This window comes from Pelmatolapia mariae, linkage group LG20 (genome assembly GCF_036321145.2).
Source record: "Pelmatolapia mariae isolate MD_Pm_ZW linkage group LG20, Pm_UMD_F_2, whole genome shotgun sequence".
Classification (NCBI taxonomy): Eukaryota; Metazoa; Chordata; class Actinopteri; order Cichliformes; family Cichlidae; genus Pelmatolapia; species Pelmatolapia mariae.
Window position 1 is genome coordinate 9,684,827 of NC_086244.1, and position 20,657 is coordinate 9,705,483.

At 39.7% G+C, this 20,657-nt stretch overlaps 2 protein-coding genes across 3 annotated transcripts; one reads left to right on the forward strand and one right to left on the reverse strand.

Annotated features, from left to right (window-relative positions):
* The first annotated feature begins 1,044 nt into the window (after nt 1-1,044).
* nr4a1 (nuclear receptor subfamily 4, group A, member 1) lies at nt 1,045-5,398 on the forward strand. The gene is made up of 7 exons (XM_063463976.1): nt 1,045-1,144; nt 2,214-3,018; nt 3,132-3,261; nt 3,367-3,530; nt 3,647-3,849; nt 3,956-4,134; nt 4,458-5,398. Exons 2-7 carry the CDS (start codon nt 2,224-2,226, stop codon nt 4,712-4,714), a joined length of 1,728 nt encoding a protein of 575 aa, XP_063320046.1. The 5' UTR covers nt 1,045-1,144; nt 2,214-2,223; the 3' UTR covers nt 4,715-5,398.
* Nucleotides 5,399-17,150: 11,752 nt separating this feature from the next.
* zgc:56699 (uncharacterized protein LOC405758 homolog) lies at nt 17,151-19,217 on the reverse strand. Of its 2 annotated transcripts, none has more exons than XM_063465196.1 (6): nt 19,096-19,217; nt 18,869-18,975; nt 18,283-18,409; nt 18,104-18,193; nt 17,548-17,605; nt 17,151-17,463 (listed from the first exon to the last, which is right to left on the reverse strand). In XM_063465196.1, the coding sequence occupies exons 1-6, from the start codon at nt 19,178-19,180 to the stop codon at nt 17,385-17,387; spliced, it is 546 nt and encodes a 181-aa protein (XP_063321266.1). In that variant the 5' UTR covers nt 19,181-19,217; the 3' UTR covers nt 17,151-17,384. The 2 variants fall into 2 exon arrangements, with proteins under 2 accessions (XP_063321266.1, XP_063321267.1); XM_063465197.1 differs by having other exon boundaries at nt 17,151-17,467.
* Between the last annotated feature and the right edge of the window lie 1,440 nt (nt 19,218-20,657).

Genomic DNA, 20,657 nt, shown 5'->3' on the forward strand with positions numbered 1-20,657 from the left:
TAATATAGCCAGTCTCCAGACCTCATTGCATGATGCATCGTGCTGCCAAGTACCACCCAAGAAACATATTTAGACTGTTTCTGTGAAGAGGAGTGGGCCAAAATCCCTCCTGAGATGTGTACAAACCTGGTGACCGAGTACAAGAAACATCTTACCGCTGTGCTGCCAACAAGTGCTTCTCCACCCTTGTACTACTAAGTCATGTTTTACTTAGGGATTAACGTCACTAACTGACATGCAAATCAGTTTATAACTTTCATGTAGTGTATTTTTTTCAGCATTTTTGGTTGATATACTGTCTCTCTCCATTAAAATGAAACTATCATATGACAAATAGACTATTCAATTCTTGTAACTGTGCAAACTTACAAATTCAGCTGGGGATCAAATAATATTTCCACCACTGTGTGTGTGCCTACTTTGTCCTTGCAGTAACCCCTCTATAGATGGGAGATTGAAGGATTTCTGTGCAGTCCCATACAAAGTAGAACACCTGCTGGTCCTGTACACTGCAGATATGTAAAATGTAGGTCTCAGCAGTATTCTTCTTCATTCTTACCCAAAGACAGCAGGCTTAAAATAGCTTTTTTTTTTCTCTCTCTCTCTCTCTCTCTCTCTCTCTCTCTCTCTCTCTCTCACAGGAATAGAAAAACATCTGTGACTTCCTGTTTGTAAATGATAAAATCACAGTTTTTCCACCAATAATCAGCAAAGCATGGCAGCCTATAACAAAGACATTCTTGTGGGGGGTCGACTATCAGTGTTTGCCTGCGCAGAATTACTTTTATTTGTATTTGTAGAGTTTTATTTAGCCATGTGTGAGAGTGAGAGCGTGCCTGTGCGTGCGTGTCTGCGCAGGGAGGACAATGCTGCGGTTCTTGGTTGTATGCGCGTCAACGGAATCCCGTAGTGCGTCATCCTGTGACTGTTCTCTCGAACAGCGCTGTGATTGGCCGCAGACTGGAAATCTCCCCGCCCATGTATGGAAACCTTCCTGCGTCATGGGTAGAGTAAAGCCAATCGTATAAAGTTGTTCCCGGGTCCCGAGCTCAGGGACTGCTTCTCAGCTGAGAGACACATAAGATGACACACGGTTGTTTGTGGAATACGGACCGTTCAAAACACTTGTAGACGGACCCAACAGGTGAGAATGAGGATTAATACAATAGACTTGAATGCAGGATGTCGGTTTTTTTTTCAGTTCTCAGATGTAACGGCTGCAGCTGTAGGATACTAAAACTTAATCTGGCAGCAAAATAACTTTAAATCGGAACGAAAGCAGCCATCTGTTTACACCTTTATACATGAAAACGTGTTTGAAGTTGTGCTTGCAGAAATACATTATGTTGTAAGTTTGCTAGATTTACATCTACACTAATACAGGGTACGATTGGAATAAGTATGTCAAGTGGGTTGCCTCATCAGTCTTCTCCGCGGTATCGTAGTATGTAACATGTGATTCATGGGTTGGCATTGGATGTCTGAAAGTCAAGCTCAATGAACTTTGCAGGCGTGACTATATATATATACCCCACGACTAAGTGATATACATAAATAAAGCGGGTAACCTTCTCCAGTAATGAATGATGCCTAACTCGCTTCCAGCCGGGCTCTTTAAATCCTTCGAAATTCACCATGTGGCGTGTCACTTTAGATGTTGTGGATTTGCAGAGGGGTTCAAGAAGGTCGCGCGTGATGGTCTTCTTTTAAGACTTTCTGCATATCTATAGATGCTGCAAAGAAGCATACTTGATGTTAATTAGTGTTGTATCAAACTAATGCTTGAGAAGGTGAGACATCCAGGGCAAAGCCAGTCATTTTTCATGCAAAAATCTACAGCAACATAGACAAAATAGAGGCAAACTTCTTCAAAAGGAAATTAAAAATTAAAAATAGGCAATATTTTGCTATGAAATTTTGAGCTGAAACACTGCAATGATTTTGGGCCGCTTTTCAGATGATTTTAGTCTGTTTTTATTTGAGTGTTTATAGTATTGTGAGCTTTTTCTTTTCATAATAATACTTTTATTCTAACTTTTAACCATCGGTTATCCAACGTGTGGCCCTGCACTTATGTTGTCTAAGGCTGTGTGGAGAAACAGTGTCTTCCACCTCTGTTATAGCTGGTTAACCTGCCAAAGCTTGAAGGTTGGGTAAAGATAATGACAGGATTTTGTGGCTTCTCTTATATTCTTATTTTTTGTGTTTTTCAGTCTTGCAGTCATGACTTGCATATATTCCCAGCACGGATCTCAGCCTAGTGAGAACAACCTCGGCAGCTCAGAGTTTCAGAACACAGACTTTATCTCCAGGCTGGCTGTGGGAATGAGTAGCCCACTGGACCAGCACCTCTCTGCACCATCCTTGCCAAGCATCAGCTCCCTGGTGGGCACTCCCACGGGAGAATTCGATGCATATTCATGCCAGTTTACTACGGCTCCTGCCCATGTTGCTCCATCCTCAGCGCAGGAAACTCCTTTCAAGCTCGATGAACTCCAAGTTTACGGCTGCTACCCTGGATCTTTCATGTTGAGTTTCCCCGATGAATGTGTGTCCCCCACTGGGTCAGATTATTATGGCAGCCCTGCATCAGCCTCGGCTCCTTCAACCCCTGGGTTTCAGAGTCAGCACACATCCACCTGGGATTCAGCCTTTGGGCCATATTCACCCAGTCCAGGGTACTGGGCAACTGAGGAGACATCAGTGCCCCATGCACCATCTTTCTTCACATTCGGTGCAGGATCCATGGAGGATATGTCCCCTCTGGGTCAGCCACACTTACGAGATCATGATGCTTTCCCCTTGAGCCATCCTCACCCATCTACGCTGACCTTTCCCACCTTGGAGATGGAGCATGCATGCAGCTTTGATGGTGCTGACCAATTGGATGCTGGAAGCTTGTCACCCAAGCTGAAAAGTCCAGGTGGAAACGAAGGCTGCTGTGCTGTGTGTGGGGATAACGCCTCCTGTCATCACTATGGAGTTCGCACTTGTGAAGGATGCAAAGGGTTTTTCAAGGTAATAACATCTGATATCTCTGTCCTGCCAAATCATCTATTTGAAAACAGCTGTTATCGAATTGTTTGTTTGTGCTATGTGAGTTAAGAGCATTTCTTCTTTCTGTTTTACAGCGTACTGTGCAGAAAAATTCAAAGTATGTATGCCTTTCCAACAAAGACTGTCCTGTGGACAAGAGGCGGAGGAATCGATGCCAGTTCTGCCGTTTCCAGAAGTGTCTAGCTGTAGGCATGGTCAGGGAAGGTGAGCGCAGTGCAAACACACATGATTCATAGTGTAGAAGGATGCTAACACTGATCCTGAAGTAACAGATTTACCACATTTCTTTTTTTGTTTGTTTTGTTACAGTTGTCAGAACTGATAGCCTGAAAGGGCGAAGAGGCCGCTTACCTTCCAAGCCTAAAATTATTCAGGATGTAACAGCTGCTGTGTCTCCAGTGAGCATGATCGCCTCACTCGTGAGGGCACATATTGACTCAAACCCCAGCGTTGGGACACTGGATTATTCCAAGGTAAGAAAAAGACATTTTCTACAACTGTTTCAGTTCTTTTGGAGTAATCTTTGCTAAAAATAAATAAATGAATAAACCGAGACAGCTACCTAAATGTCTGCGCTGTTTAATTTCAGTATGTTGAGATGGATACCAGCCCGAATCAGAAAGAGGACGCCAGTGACATCAGACAGTTTTACGACTTGCTTACAGCCTCTATGGAGGTTATCAGGCAGTGGGCAAATAGCATCCCGGGATTCTCTGAGTTCTGCCTTGAGGATCAGGAACTGCTGCTCGAATCGGCATTTGTTGAACTTTACATCCTGCGTCTTGCATTTCGGTGAGTGTAACTTCCTTTAAAAAAATTTAAACTACCTCTTTAGCATTTACTTTTAACATTCTTGAGATATTTTATACAGCTAACAAACTGTGTTTCTCTTGTGCAGGTCTGATCCTAAAACGGAGAAGCTCATCTTCTGCAATGGAGTCGTACTTCATAAAACGCAGTGCGTACGGGGTTTTGGTGACTGGATCGAGTCCATCTTGGAGTTTTCGCAAAATCTCCATCGCATGAAGCTCGACGTTTCCTCCTTCTCCTGCCTCACAGCCCTCGTCATCATCACCGGTAAGAAACTATCATGCTGAGTTCAGATGACAGCACTATATATAGGGAATCTGCTTCAAAATACTGACATGACAGGTGTATGACAAAATATAACATGGAGCACATTATATATCACAGCTGACCTAAATACAATATACACTGTGCTATATTTCAAAATATAGTGCATAATTTCAAAGTGGAGTCATCTTTGAAACCATTATATTGGTCTTTATTTGCTTGTTTCCTCTCTCTATGGCCACGATGCTATGCTTTTCCATCTGTATTTAGTTTTATTTTGTTAAAGTCAGATAAATGATGGCTTAATGACTCTTCTATTTTCTCAGATCGGCATGGTCTTAAGGAACCAAAACGTGTGGAAGACCTGCAGAATCAGCTCATCACCTGCCTCAAAGATCACGTCTCTGGCTGTGGCTCTGACTCTTTGAGGCCCAATTATTTATCCAGACTTCTCGGGAAGCTGCCTGAGCTCAGGACTCTGTGCACTCAAGGCCTCCAGCGCATCTTTTACCTTAAACTAGAAGACCTCGTTCCTCCGCCACCGATCGTGGAAAAAATATTCCTGGATACGCTTCCATTTTGAGTGTGAGATGGGAGATATGCCATCTGTGATGTGAAATCTGGAGCTGATCTGAGAGCCAAAGCAAACAGACTGAGTGCTCATACTCCAGGTAGCAAAGTAAAACTGCATGCAGCTAAGAAAAAAAAAGCAATCCTTAGGGATTATGCATTATCAGAAGTAAAGTGCTACTTCTGACTTATAAAATGAAATAAAACTTGTAGAAGTCCCTTTTTTTGGAGCAATCACATGATTCTTTATTTGGTTAGGAAACTGTAATCTCTCCAGATGGAATTAGAGAGGCCATCTCATGGATCAAACAGTAACTGTTTACATACGAGGTGCCATGAATGGAAACTTTTTTAAACAGAGGGAAATGACAGCACTTTTCCAAACAGTTACAAATGAATTCAAATAAGGTCCGCACCATCATTTGAATGATATAAGCAAAAAGCATTAATGTGATATTTTCAGCTCCAGTATTAAAATAGCCAATACCCACAGATTTATTCAGCAGTACAGTTCATGTATCATGAATCGACTCTGAGCAGCTAACATACTGTGTATTTTCCAGTACAGTCTTACACACTGGTCTTGTTTGTAAATGATTTTATATCTGTTATGAAGTCTGGTGTTGGTGCCACTTGAACTGTTTTATACAGTTTGTTTTGGATGAGTTGTTTTTATGTACAAAGATGTTCTCTTCTACTGCAGATAAACATTTAATAAAATGTCAAACTGCATGTTTTGAGTGCGTTTGCTGTTTTCTCTCTGAATGTTTAGGATATTTTAAATGCTTTAATTTATTTATTGTTTAGCTCAGGCAGCGTTGGGGAGTAATGAACCGATCGTACATCTTGATCATTCACTCACTTCTTTTTTTGTTGTTGTCATTTTTAATGTAGCTACCTTCATAAAAAGGAAAAGAACCATAAAAGGAAAGGAATGTTTTTTTTTATGTCACGCTGCCTGTCTTACTGTAATTGAAGCCCCTTTTGCAAGCTCCGCCTCCAATTTCCACTACAAAGTCATGCCCAGGCAGTGCATTTGGCAGGCAGGCACCACCACACACTTAGAGCATGTGCAAAAGGGTAGGTGTTACTCAAGTCTCAAACTGCAACAGCATAATCATGGATAAACTTCCTGAAAATATCAATCATTGCTATTTATAAGCCAAGGTTCAGGGTAGTTATTGCATGGTGGAAGTTGACTGAGTGGTGCAATGCCCCCACCATAGAATCAGGTGTCTGTCTGATGGTCTTTGTATAAATATAAAGCCAAATTTGATATTAACTGCACTTTTTCTTTAAATACTGTGTATTTTTTAAATGTAGTTCTTCTTATGCATAACTAGTGAACAATTTGCTGCAATAAATTCAACTGAGTTGTGTGAATTTTTTGTTACATCTTACAGTTTTGTATCACTTGAACTGTACATTGTGAATTTAAAAGTCGTTCCTAACAAATGTTTGTTGACCAATCTAAATTTCCTCTTAGGATGGCTTTTCTTTCAGTATAAGTAAGAGTTGGCTTGTAAAAATTGATATTTAAAGTCATTCCCCCAACACTGCTAGCTTAGTATTTAAGAAAAAAAAAAACCCCCATCACAGTTCTCATTAATATCTGGTTATCCTGCCACTGTGAGACTGCTGCGTAGGCTATGAAGGTCAGTGTACTGCAAAATGAGAAAACATCTTCATCAGTCTTACAACCAATGGCCTAAAAATTCTCACAACACAATGTAAAACTTCTCAGGATAAACAAAAACAAGTGTTGAAGTCAGTTGGACACACGTCTTGATGTTTTGCGACTTCTGAAGTTGATTGTCACCAGTGTTGGAAAATTAACTAAGATGTATGAGATTCTGTTTGTTCATATACAATGTTCTGGTGCTATAAACCTCATAAAAATGGAAAAAACGCAACATACCGTAACTAAAAGAAGGATGAAGCCACTGTGGTAGTAGCCATTGGTTTGCAGAGTCACAGTCTGCTATCCTGGACTGAGCATTCTGGTAACTCTAATGGCTACCACCACTTATGAAACGATCAACATACTGCACTCAATAAAATGAAGCTAGCAGCTGACACCAAAACACCAAAAATCATTTACTGATTTAGTGAGCTAACAGATCAAGTAAGCATTTGGGCTGTTTTCCCATATACTTGTATATGACTTGTAGGACTTTCTCCAACCAGAGGCATCACCCGCTGCTATTAGAAAGAATGCAGGCTTAAGGCACTTCCACACTGGCTCATCAGAAACCACCTCTATCTTTTACATACAGTCTATGATAACTAGCAGGAAAAAACCCCCATGGAGAATAATTTTCCACTCACCAATTTAGTTAAAGTTTCCTCTTTAATGTAGCGGCATGTACTTCTATTTATGGTAGTTTCCATCATATTCCATCAAACAAACAAAAAAAAAAGAAAGAAAAAAAAAAGAAATCTGCATTGCTCGTGACTGTCTGGTGATCTGCAATTCACCATCTTGAAAAACTGTAACATGGTAACCTGCAGGAAATCTATGATGAGGGTTTTCTTTAAAGCCATTTAATAAAAGCAGGAAAATAAGGAATGTTGCTGTAATAAGCGGGACAGGAGGACAAGGGATAAAAATGCTGTGCACTCCCACATAAAGATGCACACTTTTTCACCCTGACAGCAGCTGCAGCTGGGTTCATCACATCACTTCTGTTTTGTCTGCTTTAATATGCTTTCTTATGTTGGAGTGTGCTGAGCTCTCTCTCAGTCACTGTATACTGTTGTGAATGTAGCCTGCTAAACTGAGTCAAAGGATTCTTGATTGATTGCCTCAAAACCCTTTGACCTCAGTCAAGATGAGTTTCTTCCTTTGGCGACAGATCAGTACATACTGCTCAAAAATGAATCCCCTCCACCCTCTTCCCTCCCAGATATGTGCTGATCTGTTTTTAGAAGCTGGTGGATTTCTCAGTTCGGTCTCAAGTGACCCAGACTACTTCATCATTGCATAACGAATACATGTGTGAGTGTATGTCAGCACACACATGAACCTCATGAAGATGGAGGTGTTACTGGTAAAAAAAAAAAAAACAAAGAAAAGAAAAGAAAAAATTTGCCAAAATAGATAATCAAGTATGAATAAAAAGATTACTCAAGTGCACCAGCGTGTGAAATTAAACCTCTTCATTTACTGTATAGAGCACTTTTAAAAACAACGGGAACTGACTCAAAATGCTTTCCAGTAGAGCCAAAACACATTTAACACATAAATATGAAAAACACACAGATAAATAAAATTAAAACATGTGTTAAGCATGTGGCACTGCAGACCCATTTAGCAGTATTTACATGGGATCATCAGTGTTTAGTAACAGTCAAGCAGGAGAAAGAAGATGAGATGTAACAGTGAAGGCATGGAGACCTTTTTGACCTGATGATGTTGCAAGATGAGAGTTCAAAACCAAAATTAGATCAAATTCAGAGGAGGACATGAATGAGCATAAAATCTATTCAAAAGTCAGAGTAACCTTCACTAAAAAGTATCATGTGGCGACAACAAATTAAAAATGTGTTACTTTTTAATGCTGTTCTTCCATTGTTGAAATGACTGTCTGGACCAACATGTTGTAATGATGCACAGATGATGTCACACTAAGTTTTAGGGATCACTCCCAACCTGAGGAAACACACATGCAAAGACTTGTATAACTTGTATAGCTAAAAATATACCCGAATCTGCATATGTTTGCATGCTGTACAACAATAATGAAGAAATATCTACCTCCGCTGTTGCAGAGTTTGTTTATTTTTCACCTGCAAAGTGTTTCAGACTGCTGATCTTGGACACAGTTCTTTAAAAAATCTGCTGGGTCTTTAATCTGTATTTATCTGCACATATTTGGTCCAGAACTATTAAGAGTCACTACACTGCTTCATGATGAGTGACTCAGGATAGTACTTTCTATCCTTAGCTGCAGCCGTGTTACTGCACTGTAGGATAGACCCTCAGTACGTGTTGTTCTCTACTGTGCACATCTCATGTTTCTTCATGACAGTTACAGAATCTCAGATCTCTGTCTGGTATGGTAATGTATCTTAATATACAAGCTGGAAGATTATATAATTGGAAAAGTGAAGACTTGTGCAACAAGAGCTACTATATAAAACCAACATCGCTTTGATTACCAAACTTATGTGAGTGATAAAGATAGCGTGGATAGGACAACTCTTTTATGATCTACTCATTACACTTTGGCTGAAACTGGGGAAAGTGAGAGTAACTTGAACATGTCTTGTTAGATTGCAGATGATAATAGATGAACAAGCTTCAGACAGAGTTCCTTATGTGTGTGAAAAAAAATCTAATTTCTAAAACAAGACTAATCGAAAGGTTTCTGTTTCAAATACATGCTTTAAGCTTGCAGAGTGATGAGCTTCATAAGAGACTCATCTGACCAGGAGTGAAATAAAATCTGTTGTGTAACAGATGAACACGAGTGAGAACATGGTGATCAAGGGTTTCATCTACCCATGCAAATAACTGTCTTAAATATGTCCTTGAATTTGTTTAGATTATTTAAATTTGTTTAAATAATTTTAAAGAATTGTGATTAATTTACAGTAACACTCAAAACGTTAAGCACACCCAACCATTCAAGTTTTCTTCTTCATTTTGCACAATGTAGAACAATCTTGATATCAGCCATGCAGAGGTTTTGATCCTTGCCCAGCTTGTTTGGGTCATCAATCAAGCTGGGCATTCCTTGTTAATGGATTTGAAACCATCAGAGATGTTTTTGTAATAGATTTTTCCAATTACTGAAGAAATCCATATTATTGCAAGTTATATATACATGTTTCTTTCCAGATGTTGCATAAAACTTTTATTACAACAGAAGTTGTTGCAGCCACAAAACAACCATAAAATTGTCTCCTAAGAGAACCAACTCATGGAAAGAGGACCCAGAGATCCTCTCTAATACAGAAGATTCATTAGAGCTTCAAAAATCACCAATTAAATGCACTCTACAGTCCATATCAGCGCTTCTCAAGACACATCTTGACATCAACTGTTGGACAGGAAGCAGCATGTGAGGCTGGGAAAGAATGTCTCGGACTCCCGGACCATCAGCACCGGCTCCCCCCGGGGCTGTGTTCTTTCTCCTCTGCTCTTCTCCCTGTACACTAACTGCTGCACCTCCACCCACCAGTCTGTCAAGCTAATCAAGTCTGCAGATGACACCACCGTTATTGGACTCATCTCGGACGGGGATGAGTCTGCCTACAGGAGGGAGGTTGAACGTCTGGTGTCCTGGTGCAGCCACAACAACCTGGTGCTAAATGCCCAAAAGACAGTGGAGATTATTGTGGACTTCAGGAAGCACACAGCCCCACTCCCCCCTATCATCCTGACTGACACCCTCATCACCACTGTGGACTCATTCCGCTTCCTGGGTACCACCATCACCTCCGTCATAAAGAAGGCCTAGCAGAGGATGTACTTCCTGAGGCAGCTGAAGAAATTCAACCTGCCAACAAGGACGATGATGCAATTCTACACCGCAATCATCGAGTCCATCCTCACCTCCTCCATTACCGTGTGGCACGGTGGAGCCACTATCAGGGACAAACAGAGACTGCAGCGTGTTGTGCGCTCTGGTGAGAAGGTGATTGGCTGCAGACTCCCATCTCTGCAGGACCTGTACACCTCCAGGACACTGGGGCGTGCAGCTCCGATCACAGCTGACCCTTCTCACCCTGGACACAGTCTGCTTGACCTGCTCCCCTCAGGCAGGAGGCTCCGGTCCATTCGGACCAAAACCTCTCGCCATAAGAACAGTTTCTTCCCCTCTGCTGTTGGACTCATGAACAATAACCATATGACTGTTTGCACCACAAACACATGACCCTACACTGTGTTCACTGCATCTGTTCCATTTTTGCACTGATCATCACCTGCATTCATGTATATATCTATCTACTTAGCACTTTTAATTTTAATTTTTATTTAAGTGTTGTCTTACAGTATATTTTGCACTAAGTACAGCAGCAATTTCCTAATGTTGTAAACCTGCTCGACATTTGGCAATAAAACCCTTTCTGATTCTGATTCTGAAGAGGGCTACAAAACTAGTTTTTCACAGCCAAAGAGCCACAAAGAAGCCACTGGAGGAGAAGAAAAGGATAAAAACCACAAGACAGTAGATCAGGTGAAACCTGGACTTTAGTCTGATATGTTCAAACATAAGCAGACAAACCAGAGCAAGACAGCCACAGCTTCCAATCTCTGCGACTCAATGGCATCATAGAGTGTAAAAATTGGACTTTTTATTGTAGTTTGACCAGGAAACATTGTGCAATTCGTTAAGAACAGGACAGTGGTTGAGCTTCATCTGAGCCAAAGGTCTGAATCGTTATCAGTTTTAAAGCCCTTGTTATGACAAACCACAGTGAAGCAAGAGTTGGTTAACAATGGGCTTGAACTTCTTCAGACAAATGGAACAGGAAAAATTTGAACATTTGTTTTTAGAGAATATTATTCATCTGTTTTACTAAGCTGAGATCAGAATGAGATCAACTTGGTTTCCATGTGGCCACTAATTTAAAATGAGTTTGACCCCATTTGTTGTCCTAAAAGCTGATACCGCCCACGTAAATTCATATTTAGAAGTATTTAAATGAAACAATTTGAATGGGAAAAGAGCAGGAGTTCCTCGTATTCTTTTCCTTGCCCTGGGATATTTACAGTACGTCACCTTTTACTCAGCACTGAGTCTGGAACAAAGCTAATTTATTTCAATTTATGTTTCCAGATGGAGTGTAAATATTGATTTGGTGATAGATGTCCAACCAAAGTACGAGAACATGTTGTAATCAATAATGTTTTATTGCTAATCAATAGCAACACATGTGGGATGGAAATCAGATGGGGTGGTGAAATGAAAGCCATTTCTTTGCACATTTACATATATATACTGAGCCATTTTTCAAAGGGGTGGGGTGGGGATGGGGGTAACTTAATGCAATATATTCAGTTTTAGAATTCATATTCAATGTTAATTGTAGCTAGGCTCAAAGTGTGTTCATGCTAGTTTATTTTAATAAACAACATTTTCATATGCAAAACTAGGGTGGCAATATGGGTGGCAAGAGATTGTTTTAGGGCCACCCCATGCCTCCACAGTCGAGCTGCCCCTGCAGCAACAGCAGGATTGTGTTAAAGGAGAACAGTTTGGAAAAGAACTGTGATAAGAGATGCAGTAAATCAAATCGAGCAACTGCAAAATTATATATTTTCATCTGTTTTAATAATAATACTAAGTCTCATAAAGTTAATCCAAATATTGTCGTTAAGAGAAAACTTAGACAATCAGATGACCCCCTAATAGCAAGCACTTGGTGACAATGGGAAGGGAAAACTTCCTTTTAACAGGAAGAAACCTCGACAAGAGCCAGGCTCAGAGAGGGGCAGCCACCTACTACAACTGGTGAGGGGAGGGAGACAGGACAAAAGACACACTGTGGAAGAGAGCCAGAGTAATAATAACTAATAATTAAATGCAAAGTGGTAGGTAAACACATAGTGAGTGGAAAAAAGGTGAGTGAAGTGCATCATGGGAAACCACAGCAACCTAGGCCTATTGCAGCCTAACTAAGGGAGGATTCAGGGTCAGCTGATCCTGCCCAAACTCTATGCTTTATCAAAAAAGCAAAGTTTTAAGCCCAATATTAAAAGCTACATTATCTGTCAAACACAGTGTAAGCAATATTCCAGCACAGACATGCAAGGCTGCGAGTAGAACAGGGTCACTAGTGTTTATCTCACTAGCTGGGACCACATCCTCAGTGACGATGAGCGATGACGGATGAGGAACCGTGTACTGGTAAATGGTAAATGGCCTGTATTTGTATAGCGCTTTACTTAGTCCCTAAGGACCCCAAAGCGCTTTACACTACATTCAGTCATTTACCCATTCCCCATGTACTAACGAGAAGTGGATGAAAGAAAGATGAGAAGAAAGAAGAAAAAAGGGGCGGGAGAAGGGTGGGGCATGAAAATGAGAACAGCAGGTATTGGTGAAGGGGCTTATAGAGCCTGAGGCCGGAAGGGGCGTGAATGAGGTGTGATCCCGCTCCTGAAATTCAGATAATATCTCCACTTATGACGTGACTGTTCATGGAAGGATGAATTGTGAAATGTCCTCTCTGCTCAGCCAATGCTCTAAAACTGCAAATGGATAATGCAAAGTGCAAAGGCAGTCTAAGAGCAGTCAATCTAATTTCTCTCAAAGCAGAGAAATTAGATATTTTTCTGTGGCCAAGTCAGTCACCTGATCTCAACCCAACAGAGTTTGCTTTTCAGCTAGTAAAGATGAACCTAAAGGCAGAGAGGCCCATAAACAATTTAAGGCTGGCAAAGCATCTCAAAGGAGGACACAGAAGAATTGGTGGTTTTCCAGTCTTCAGACAGTTATTGACTTCAAAACCATAACTTAAAATTATATTAGCTTGCTGAATTATGTTTGAGGTTCTGAAAATGAGGAACTTAATATAAGGAACTGAATATTAACTTCTTTATGAATAATTCCTAAAGAGTTGAAAATGAAATGAAATACGGTTGTAAAAGCCCATAAATTAAAGTTGAACACCTGCACATCAAATTACATCCTCCTTGTATGGAGGCTTGTATGGTGACTTTGAACCTAATGGTACCCCTTTCTTTTTGCTATTTTGCAACTTCTGATCATTTTTACTCTGTTCATTAGCATCATCACAATTAATCCTAAAACAGTGACTCTGGTTAGTTGTATGGTCCCCAATCTGAAGCCTGGAAGGAGACACAAAGCAGCGGACTCCCAGTGAGAAACAAGGCAGCAACCAGTAACTTCAGGTGGCAGTACATCGAAGACTGTATCACAAGATGAACTGATACAATATACTCTTGTCACTCCAACATGTCAGCATGTAGCTGATAGAGCTGGTGACTGCAACCTACCATTAAAAAAAAGAGTAAAACCAGAGAAAAAGATGATTTTAACTGATAGCACCGATTACTTTGCCAGTTCTGTTGGTTACAGTAATTGTGAAATTAAAAATTGTGATACGTATGACAATTTTGTATGACAAATTTAATTTTACTTGTTGCTACAGATGAAAAAATAAACATTCAGGATGTTTAAATTAAATTCAGTATTTACAACTGTGGTACTTCCCGGTTTTTAATTCTAATTTTAAATCTAATACAGTTTGATTCTTCACATAAAGACTCTTCTTGTTCAAAAGTTTTAACACAGCCCAACTTCTCAACTAAGGAACGGATCTTTTTCCACTTTTGACATAATATAACACCCTCCCTCCCTGTGATGTCTTTAAATAGATTGGCAGCCTTGAAATAATCACATATATATCTGATGCACAACCACAACAATGAGCACAGGGTACTACTAAAAATCTGAAGATTTCTTTCATGCTGAGATAAAATCACTTTCTAAAAATACTCATGTACTTCCCAGATACAAACACCTGCAGTATTAAGAAATCAGAGAGCATCTGAAGAGCTATTTATAATACTGGCTCAGTTCAGTTTTCCTCCTTTTTTTTAAAGACACTTTATGTCGCATATCGTGTTATGTAAATAGACAGCATGGGCTCCTACTAGCAGTTATTGGTTGATAGTACACAATTACATCAGTGGCTGGTTTAAAAAGGGCACAGTGACATTTAAGCCTGTTTGGTGGCAAGGTTATAGGATCTAAATCAATACAAGCATCTTCATGTTCCACCTTAAGCGGTCATACAGGTAGTAACACAACCATAAGGAGCTGTTGTAGCTCATTGAAACATATGGGTGTCAATATATAGAACAGAGGTCCCGCAGACTGGGTACAGATGCATGAAAAATAAAAGGAAAAAACAGCTTCAAGTGTCTTAGTCAGGTGTTGACACCGTGTCTTGCTTGATCAGCTTCAATGATCCTTGGCATGGATTCTAGAACTGTCTGGAAAATTACTGGTAGGGATTGGGGATTGTACAACAATCCTAAAAAAGAAATTCCCCTATTTGGTATTTTGATGACGGTCGTCATCAAAAGGTCAAACATATTTAATTAAGTTGAAGTTAGCTAAAATGGTTAACATCATTTTAATATTTATCAGATGATCGGTGAATGTCCATGGATGGAGTTAATGTCATTCTGTAGGATACCAATCCCAGAAATACAGAAATATAACAAATATGGTCACGTACTATAAACTTTTTATTGATTTGTAGAGATGCTTTCCTCTAATAGGACCGGAAAACCTTAGAACAAAATGTTCCCTCACTGCATAATAGAGACCTCAGATCACTTCGCCTTAGAGGTCAAGGGTTCACGTTTTTTCTTTACTCAGTCACCTGTTCTTACAGATGGTCACAGAGCAGTTCAGCGCCCCCGTGAACATTTCTAATAATAGCCACAACTAAAATAGACAGTCATCACATGAAATCAATAATGCCACTTAGATATGACAGAGTGGGCTGGCATGCTGCCCCTCACACTTGGATTATCGTGACACTTGTAACTGAGCTCACTCTTATGCAGCAGCTTTGGATGCATGACAAAGTTAATGTCAAGAGAGAAATGTTCTTTATACCTGGAAAAGCCACATGTTAAACATGTCCGACAATAAGAGAAGATCATTGAATCGATGCGTGATAATGAAGTCAAATGAGTTTCCAAAGTGACAGAACGTAAAGAGAAAGAGTGAATGTAGAAAGTTGACAAATAGCGCCATCCAGAGGTCAGAAAATGACAGTTAATACACAGCTGTGCTCAGACTGATCTTGGGTATGAATGTTACTCTGGCCTTTTAATGGTTCTGCATAATCCACACAGGGTCAAATATTTACATATATTCCCTTTAATCTTTTAATACATGATGAGGGCCAAAGCACATTACCTTCTAGTTACTGATCATGATTGACTACAACTGGTAGTTTCTTTTTGCCAGAATAAAAAGGATTTGTTTGACAGCACTTACTGGATTGACCAATACCCAGCACAATGTGAAAGTCCAAGGAATTCAGTTAACATCTAAGGACAATTGTAGATTTACACGAGTTTTGAAGGCCGTTTCTAAACAGTTCAAACTTGTCCTCGGGATCTCCTTACCTGGATGATTGAGTATGCATCAAGAGAGTTCAAACAACTGTAAGTTCAGGAACAACCCAGGATTCACTCAGGCTGAAGCCTGCCATGAACTGGAAACCAGTGTCACAGTTTACAGTGAAGCAAGTTTTCCATTGTCATGGTCTAAGAAGGTGCTGACCAAGAAAGACGCCCCTGCTCCAAAGCTGACACCTTCAAACTCGACTGAAATTTCCAGCTGCCCATGTGGATTAGCCTTCTGGAGCAATGTTTTATGGTTGGATTAGACAAAGACAGAACTAGCTGGCCACAATGACAACAGACATGTTTGAAGGGGTAAAGGTGAGGCTCTGGGGATGGTTTACAGTCATTGGCACTGGTGCGTTATGAAAAGTGGAAAGAGTAATGAAGGAGGATGACGACTACCTACAAATTCAACTTCACCTCAAACCAACAGCTAGACCAGTTGAAACCTAAAAACAATTAGGTTTTTACTTCAGTAAATTTTATTTTCAAGCATTTGAGCCCTGATCCATAGGATATTTAAGGGCTAAAAAAACCATTTTACCTCTATTAAAAATTACAACCACATCTAACCACTCCACACAAAGGCCCAGCAGGACTTTGCAAACATCTCAACTCATGTCAAACTGGTTTCTTGAACTTGATAGCAAGTTCACTGTACTCAAATGACCTCCACGTCATCAGATCTCAATCCAATAGAGCACTTTTGCAATGTGGTGGAACATGAAATTCCAGTCATGGATGTGCAGCAACTGTGATGCAATCATGTCACTCAAAATCTGAGGAATGTGTGGAGCACCTTGATGAAATTATGCTAAGAACTCATTCCAACTCAATTTTATACAGTACTAAAACACAGCTACCTCAGGGTGCTTTATATTTAATGTTAACCAATCAAAGCAACACTGAAGTCAAAGTGGTCCAACCTGGTGTAAGCGTACATATGCATGCTGCACAACTAGAATAGCCATAAATAAAGGTATTGCCACTACACAGCTTATGTTACACCAAGTAGTTTGTTTAAAATGGCTGAATTACCTCATCAAAATGTCTTGAAGTTCTCCAGAGGCCTGGTAATGAACTAATCATTTGATTCAGGTGTGCCGACCCAGGGTGATATCTAAAACCTGCAGGACACTGGCCCTTGAGTTCCCCAATCCCTGTTCTACACCAACTGTTTTTGGTGTTTAATCAGACCTTGTGACTTGATGTCAAGTCCCAGATTCTTGCTGCGAATATAGGACTTTTTTGCCTTTAAACCATCTTGAATCAGTGCATAGCATGTGACTGAAAATGAATTTACTCACAAGTTTCCTCACGTAAACAGCTTTATTAAGCAACAATGCAGTCTGACTAAACAGTGAGGATGCTAGACACGACGAAAAAAAAAAAGTGGACATATCACATCAACGTAGTCTGCATCTGGCAGAAGGCATGAGTCACATTGAGGGAGATTTAAAAAAAATGTTAAGAACAAATTTAAAAAGGGAAATACCTAAACATGCTTGCATATGCAATAGGCCTAAAATGAGCTATCAGGACCTGCAGTAAATACAAATTATGGCTTAAAAACCAGACCATGGAATGTCACTGGGTGATCTAAACTTTGGACCAAGATTGTTGGTGGGTCTTGTTTCCTGTCTGGTGGGAGAGAGACAACAGTTAGAGAACAAAGAAAAACTACTGTTCGCTGATGCAGACTGATGGAAGAGCTGACTTACTTTGGCCCAATGGTTTTGGTTTCACCCCACACAAATGGAGGAGCAGTGTTATCCGCCTCTGCAAGATGGGACAGTTACCTTAATACTTTCACTAAGTATTGTCTCAATGTCTCAGGGTGCAGCACAAAAAGTTTATATTTCAGGTGCATTTAAGATCTCGGACCCATTCTTAAAATGGAAAGTATTGTTTAACTGAAAGGAAAAAAGCAGTTTTCAGACAAGGTTTGAAAAAGATGGATCTAGGTGAGAAATGGGATATTTCACATTTTACACAGTAGCAGTTCATCATAACAGGCCTGAGCAATCTTCCAGATTTAAAGACTTTTATTCAGTAATAATTACTAAAACTAGCAACTGAGACCATTAACCCAGATGAAGCGTTTACAGAGGTCACAGATCAAGTGAGCATAAGCTTCAAGCAGGAGGAGCAGTTGTCTTCAGCTTTCCATGACAAGGAAAGCGAGTCTAAAGCACTTTAACGCTTGATTCACACAGCCAGCTAAGGGGGTTAGTCATCCTTGTGCCAATACCAAGATGATGAGGTCATAAGTCATACCTTGATCCCAATCCTCAGTCATGTTTGGGTTAACCCAAGTGCTAACTGGGACATGCCAGTTACAAGGTCCATTTGAACTTGAACTTCCATCTGTAATAGGGGTGTAAAATAAGAAATATTCACGATGTTAAACATGATTAAATTTAAGTTAAAGAAAAAAAGAAAAGAAGCAATCTTACCTTCTTCCATGTCCACAGGAACTCTGTCCTCGCAGGTCTCAGTGTGGTGAGCCAGCTCATGTTTGGGGACCAGGTGGCGAGCATTGAAAGGGCAGGTTTTTAGTTCACGGGCCAGTTTGGGATGGTTCTGCAGAGAGTTTACATAAACAATTAAACTTTCAGTCATGGCTAAAGTTTCATTCAAGCCAGGGAATTACTCAAGACCAGTACCAGCTTCTCCACTTAGCATTTTTTATTCTCCCTCATCCACCAGTGGAGAACATTTGGCTACTTTAGTGTTTTGATGTGTGCTGGATAAAAAAAAAAATTATAAGCGCTGGTTCAGCAGTTAGATTATTCAATAGGATGCTGTTTAACTCAGCTGCATGACACCGAGGCCCTTCCAAGATTTAATGTTTGCATTGTAATGGCTGCTGTGAACTTCTAACAAGGCCAAACTCTCTTATAAGATTAAAACCCATCACTGGAACTACTGAAACTAAAAAACAAAACTAAAATGAGTAAACTCAATTTGACAGACTAATGTAAAATAGAAAGAAAATACAACTAAAACTTAAAATTTTAAAGATACTAGCACTTGACTCACCTTCCTGCACTTTATGATGTGGTAAGGAAAGCGGCTGGACCGGATCTTGTGGTTTTTATCAAAAGGGCACTGAAGAAGTTTTTCTGGGTCTGTGTTTCCTTTCCCATCTTTAAAGGGGGTGAGAAGCAAATGCATTAACTTAGCATTTAAAGTACTGACAACATCTTAAAATGTTTAAAAAAAAAAAAAAAAAAAAAAAGGGGGGGGGGGGGGGGGGGAGGTTTCACCATATTCCTCCACCAGCTGTGCTGGCTCTGCAGAAGGGGTCCTGCAGGGACTGGTGGTGCTTCCAATTACGAAATTGCTCGCCATCTGTAGCTGGGATTTACTGTGGGCAGCCAAACAGTTTAAATTAAAATATAACCACCCACCCCCAAATACACACACACAGGAATTGTGTAAACTAAATGCTTGCACTTTGGTAATGCCAACACATGGCACAGCATTCACAATCTCCATAACCACATTAACCCTTCAGCTCTGCAGGTGTGCAACATTTTTCTGTCACCCCAAAGTGAGCTTAACTTAGCCTGCTGGTTTGGATTACTTTTAAATATAGAGAAGAAGGAAAACAAATACTCCTAATATGTGTACAAAGACAGAAACATGAGTGACCTTAGTGAATGAAGCTAGCTCTTTTTCCCAACTCTTTGTGTCGCAGTATACGTGCAGGTGGTTCCTACACCCCGTTCTTCTTTGACCTGATTAAACATCCCATGATGACCAAATATTCACGTTTGACTGATATAAAGCCATTCTTTATGGCTAAAATAAGTCGCAGAGCTAACTCGTGGACACGCTTCACAGTACCTAGCTCATCAAACGTTCAAACGTTACCGTAAAATATGCAACAAGAAGACCTGGCCCGTTTCCAAAGTCTGTTAGCAAAAAGTTGCCTAGGTACTCAGCACATTGCCTGAGACACTAACACGTGAATTTTAAACACCTGCACTTAACTTTTGTAAAGTTTATAGAAAATGGTTCAAATAAAGCCTAGAAGCAGTTTAAAATTACCGTGAAAGAGAGCCGTTTCTCTCAAAAGATATCAAACAACCAGAGCCGCCCCACTTCTTTAAATCTCGCGAAGAGTCACGTGATTTTTAGCACAAATTTTTTTTTATTAGCTCTATGGGGATTTTAGCTTTTTTCTTTTTAAAAAATCTTTTTATATGAACTATGAATACTATCAATAAAATGTGCAAACTGAATCTCTGGCTTATGGTGGAAGAAGCAGCTAATTAAATTAGTTGTCCGTGCAAAACGTACCCACTCATTTTTAAGTAAAGATGATAAATAGCATCAATAAAACATGCTAATTAAATTGCACTGACTTTTGGAAGAATTACCAAATTAAATGAACTGCAAAAGTAAGAGTACATACAGTAGACACTACTGATTACATGTAAAATTCCAGTACTCAAAGTAAAATGCTAACATAAAAGTACACAGCTACTGGCAAAGAAGTAGTATGAAGAATAAGAAAAAATCTGAAATTCTTTAGTGATCTTAAAAGATTAGAAATTATTGTATTAGAGCAGCGAAAACAACAAAATGTAATATACTTATAATGAAAGACTTATTTGTAACTGGACTTATTTGTATCACATCATATCATATTTTTCTTATATCATAGCAGACATTTTATTTTGTGAATGGATGGTTCATTAAAATATGAAAGAGTCAGTGTTTTTAGAATGCTTATTTACATTTATAAATCAAAAAAGGTTATTTTTTGCCATCATTTTACACACTTAGTAGCATGTGACTCATATTTAGCCTGTCACCATTT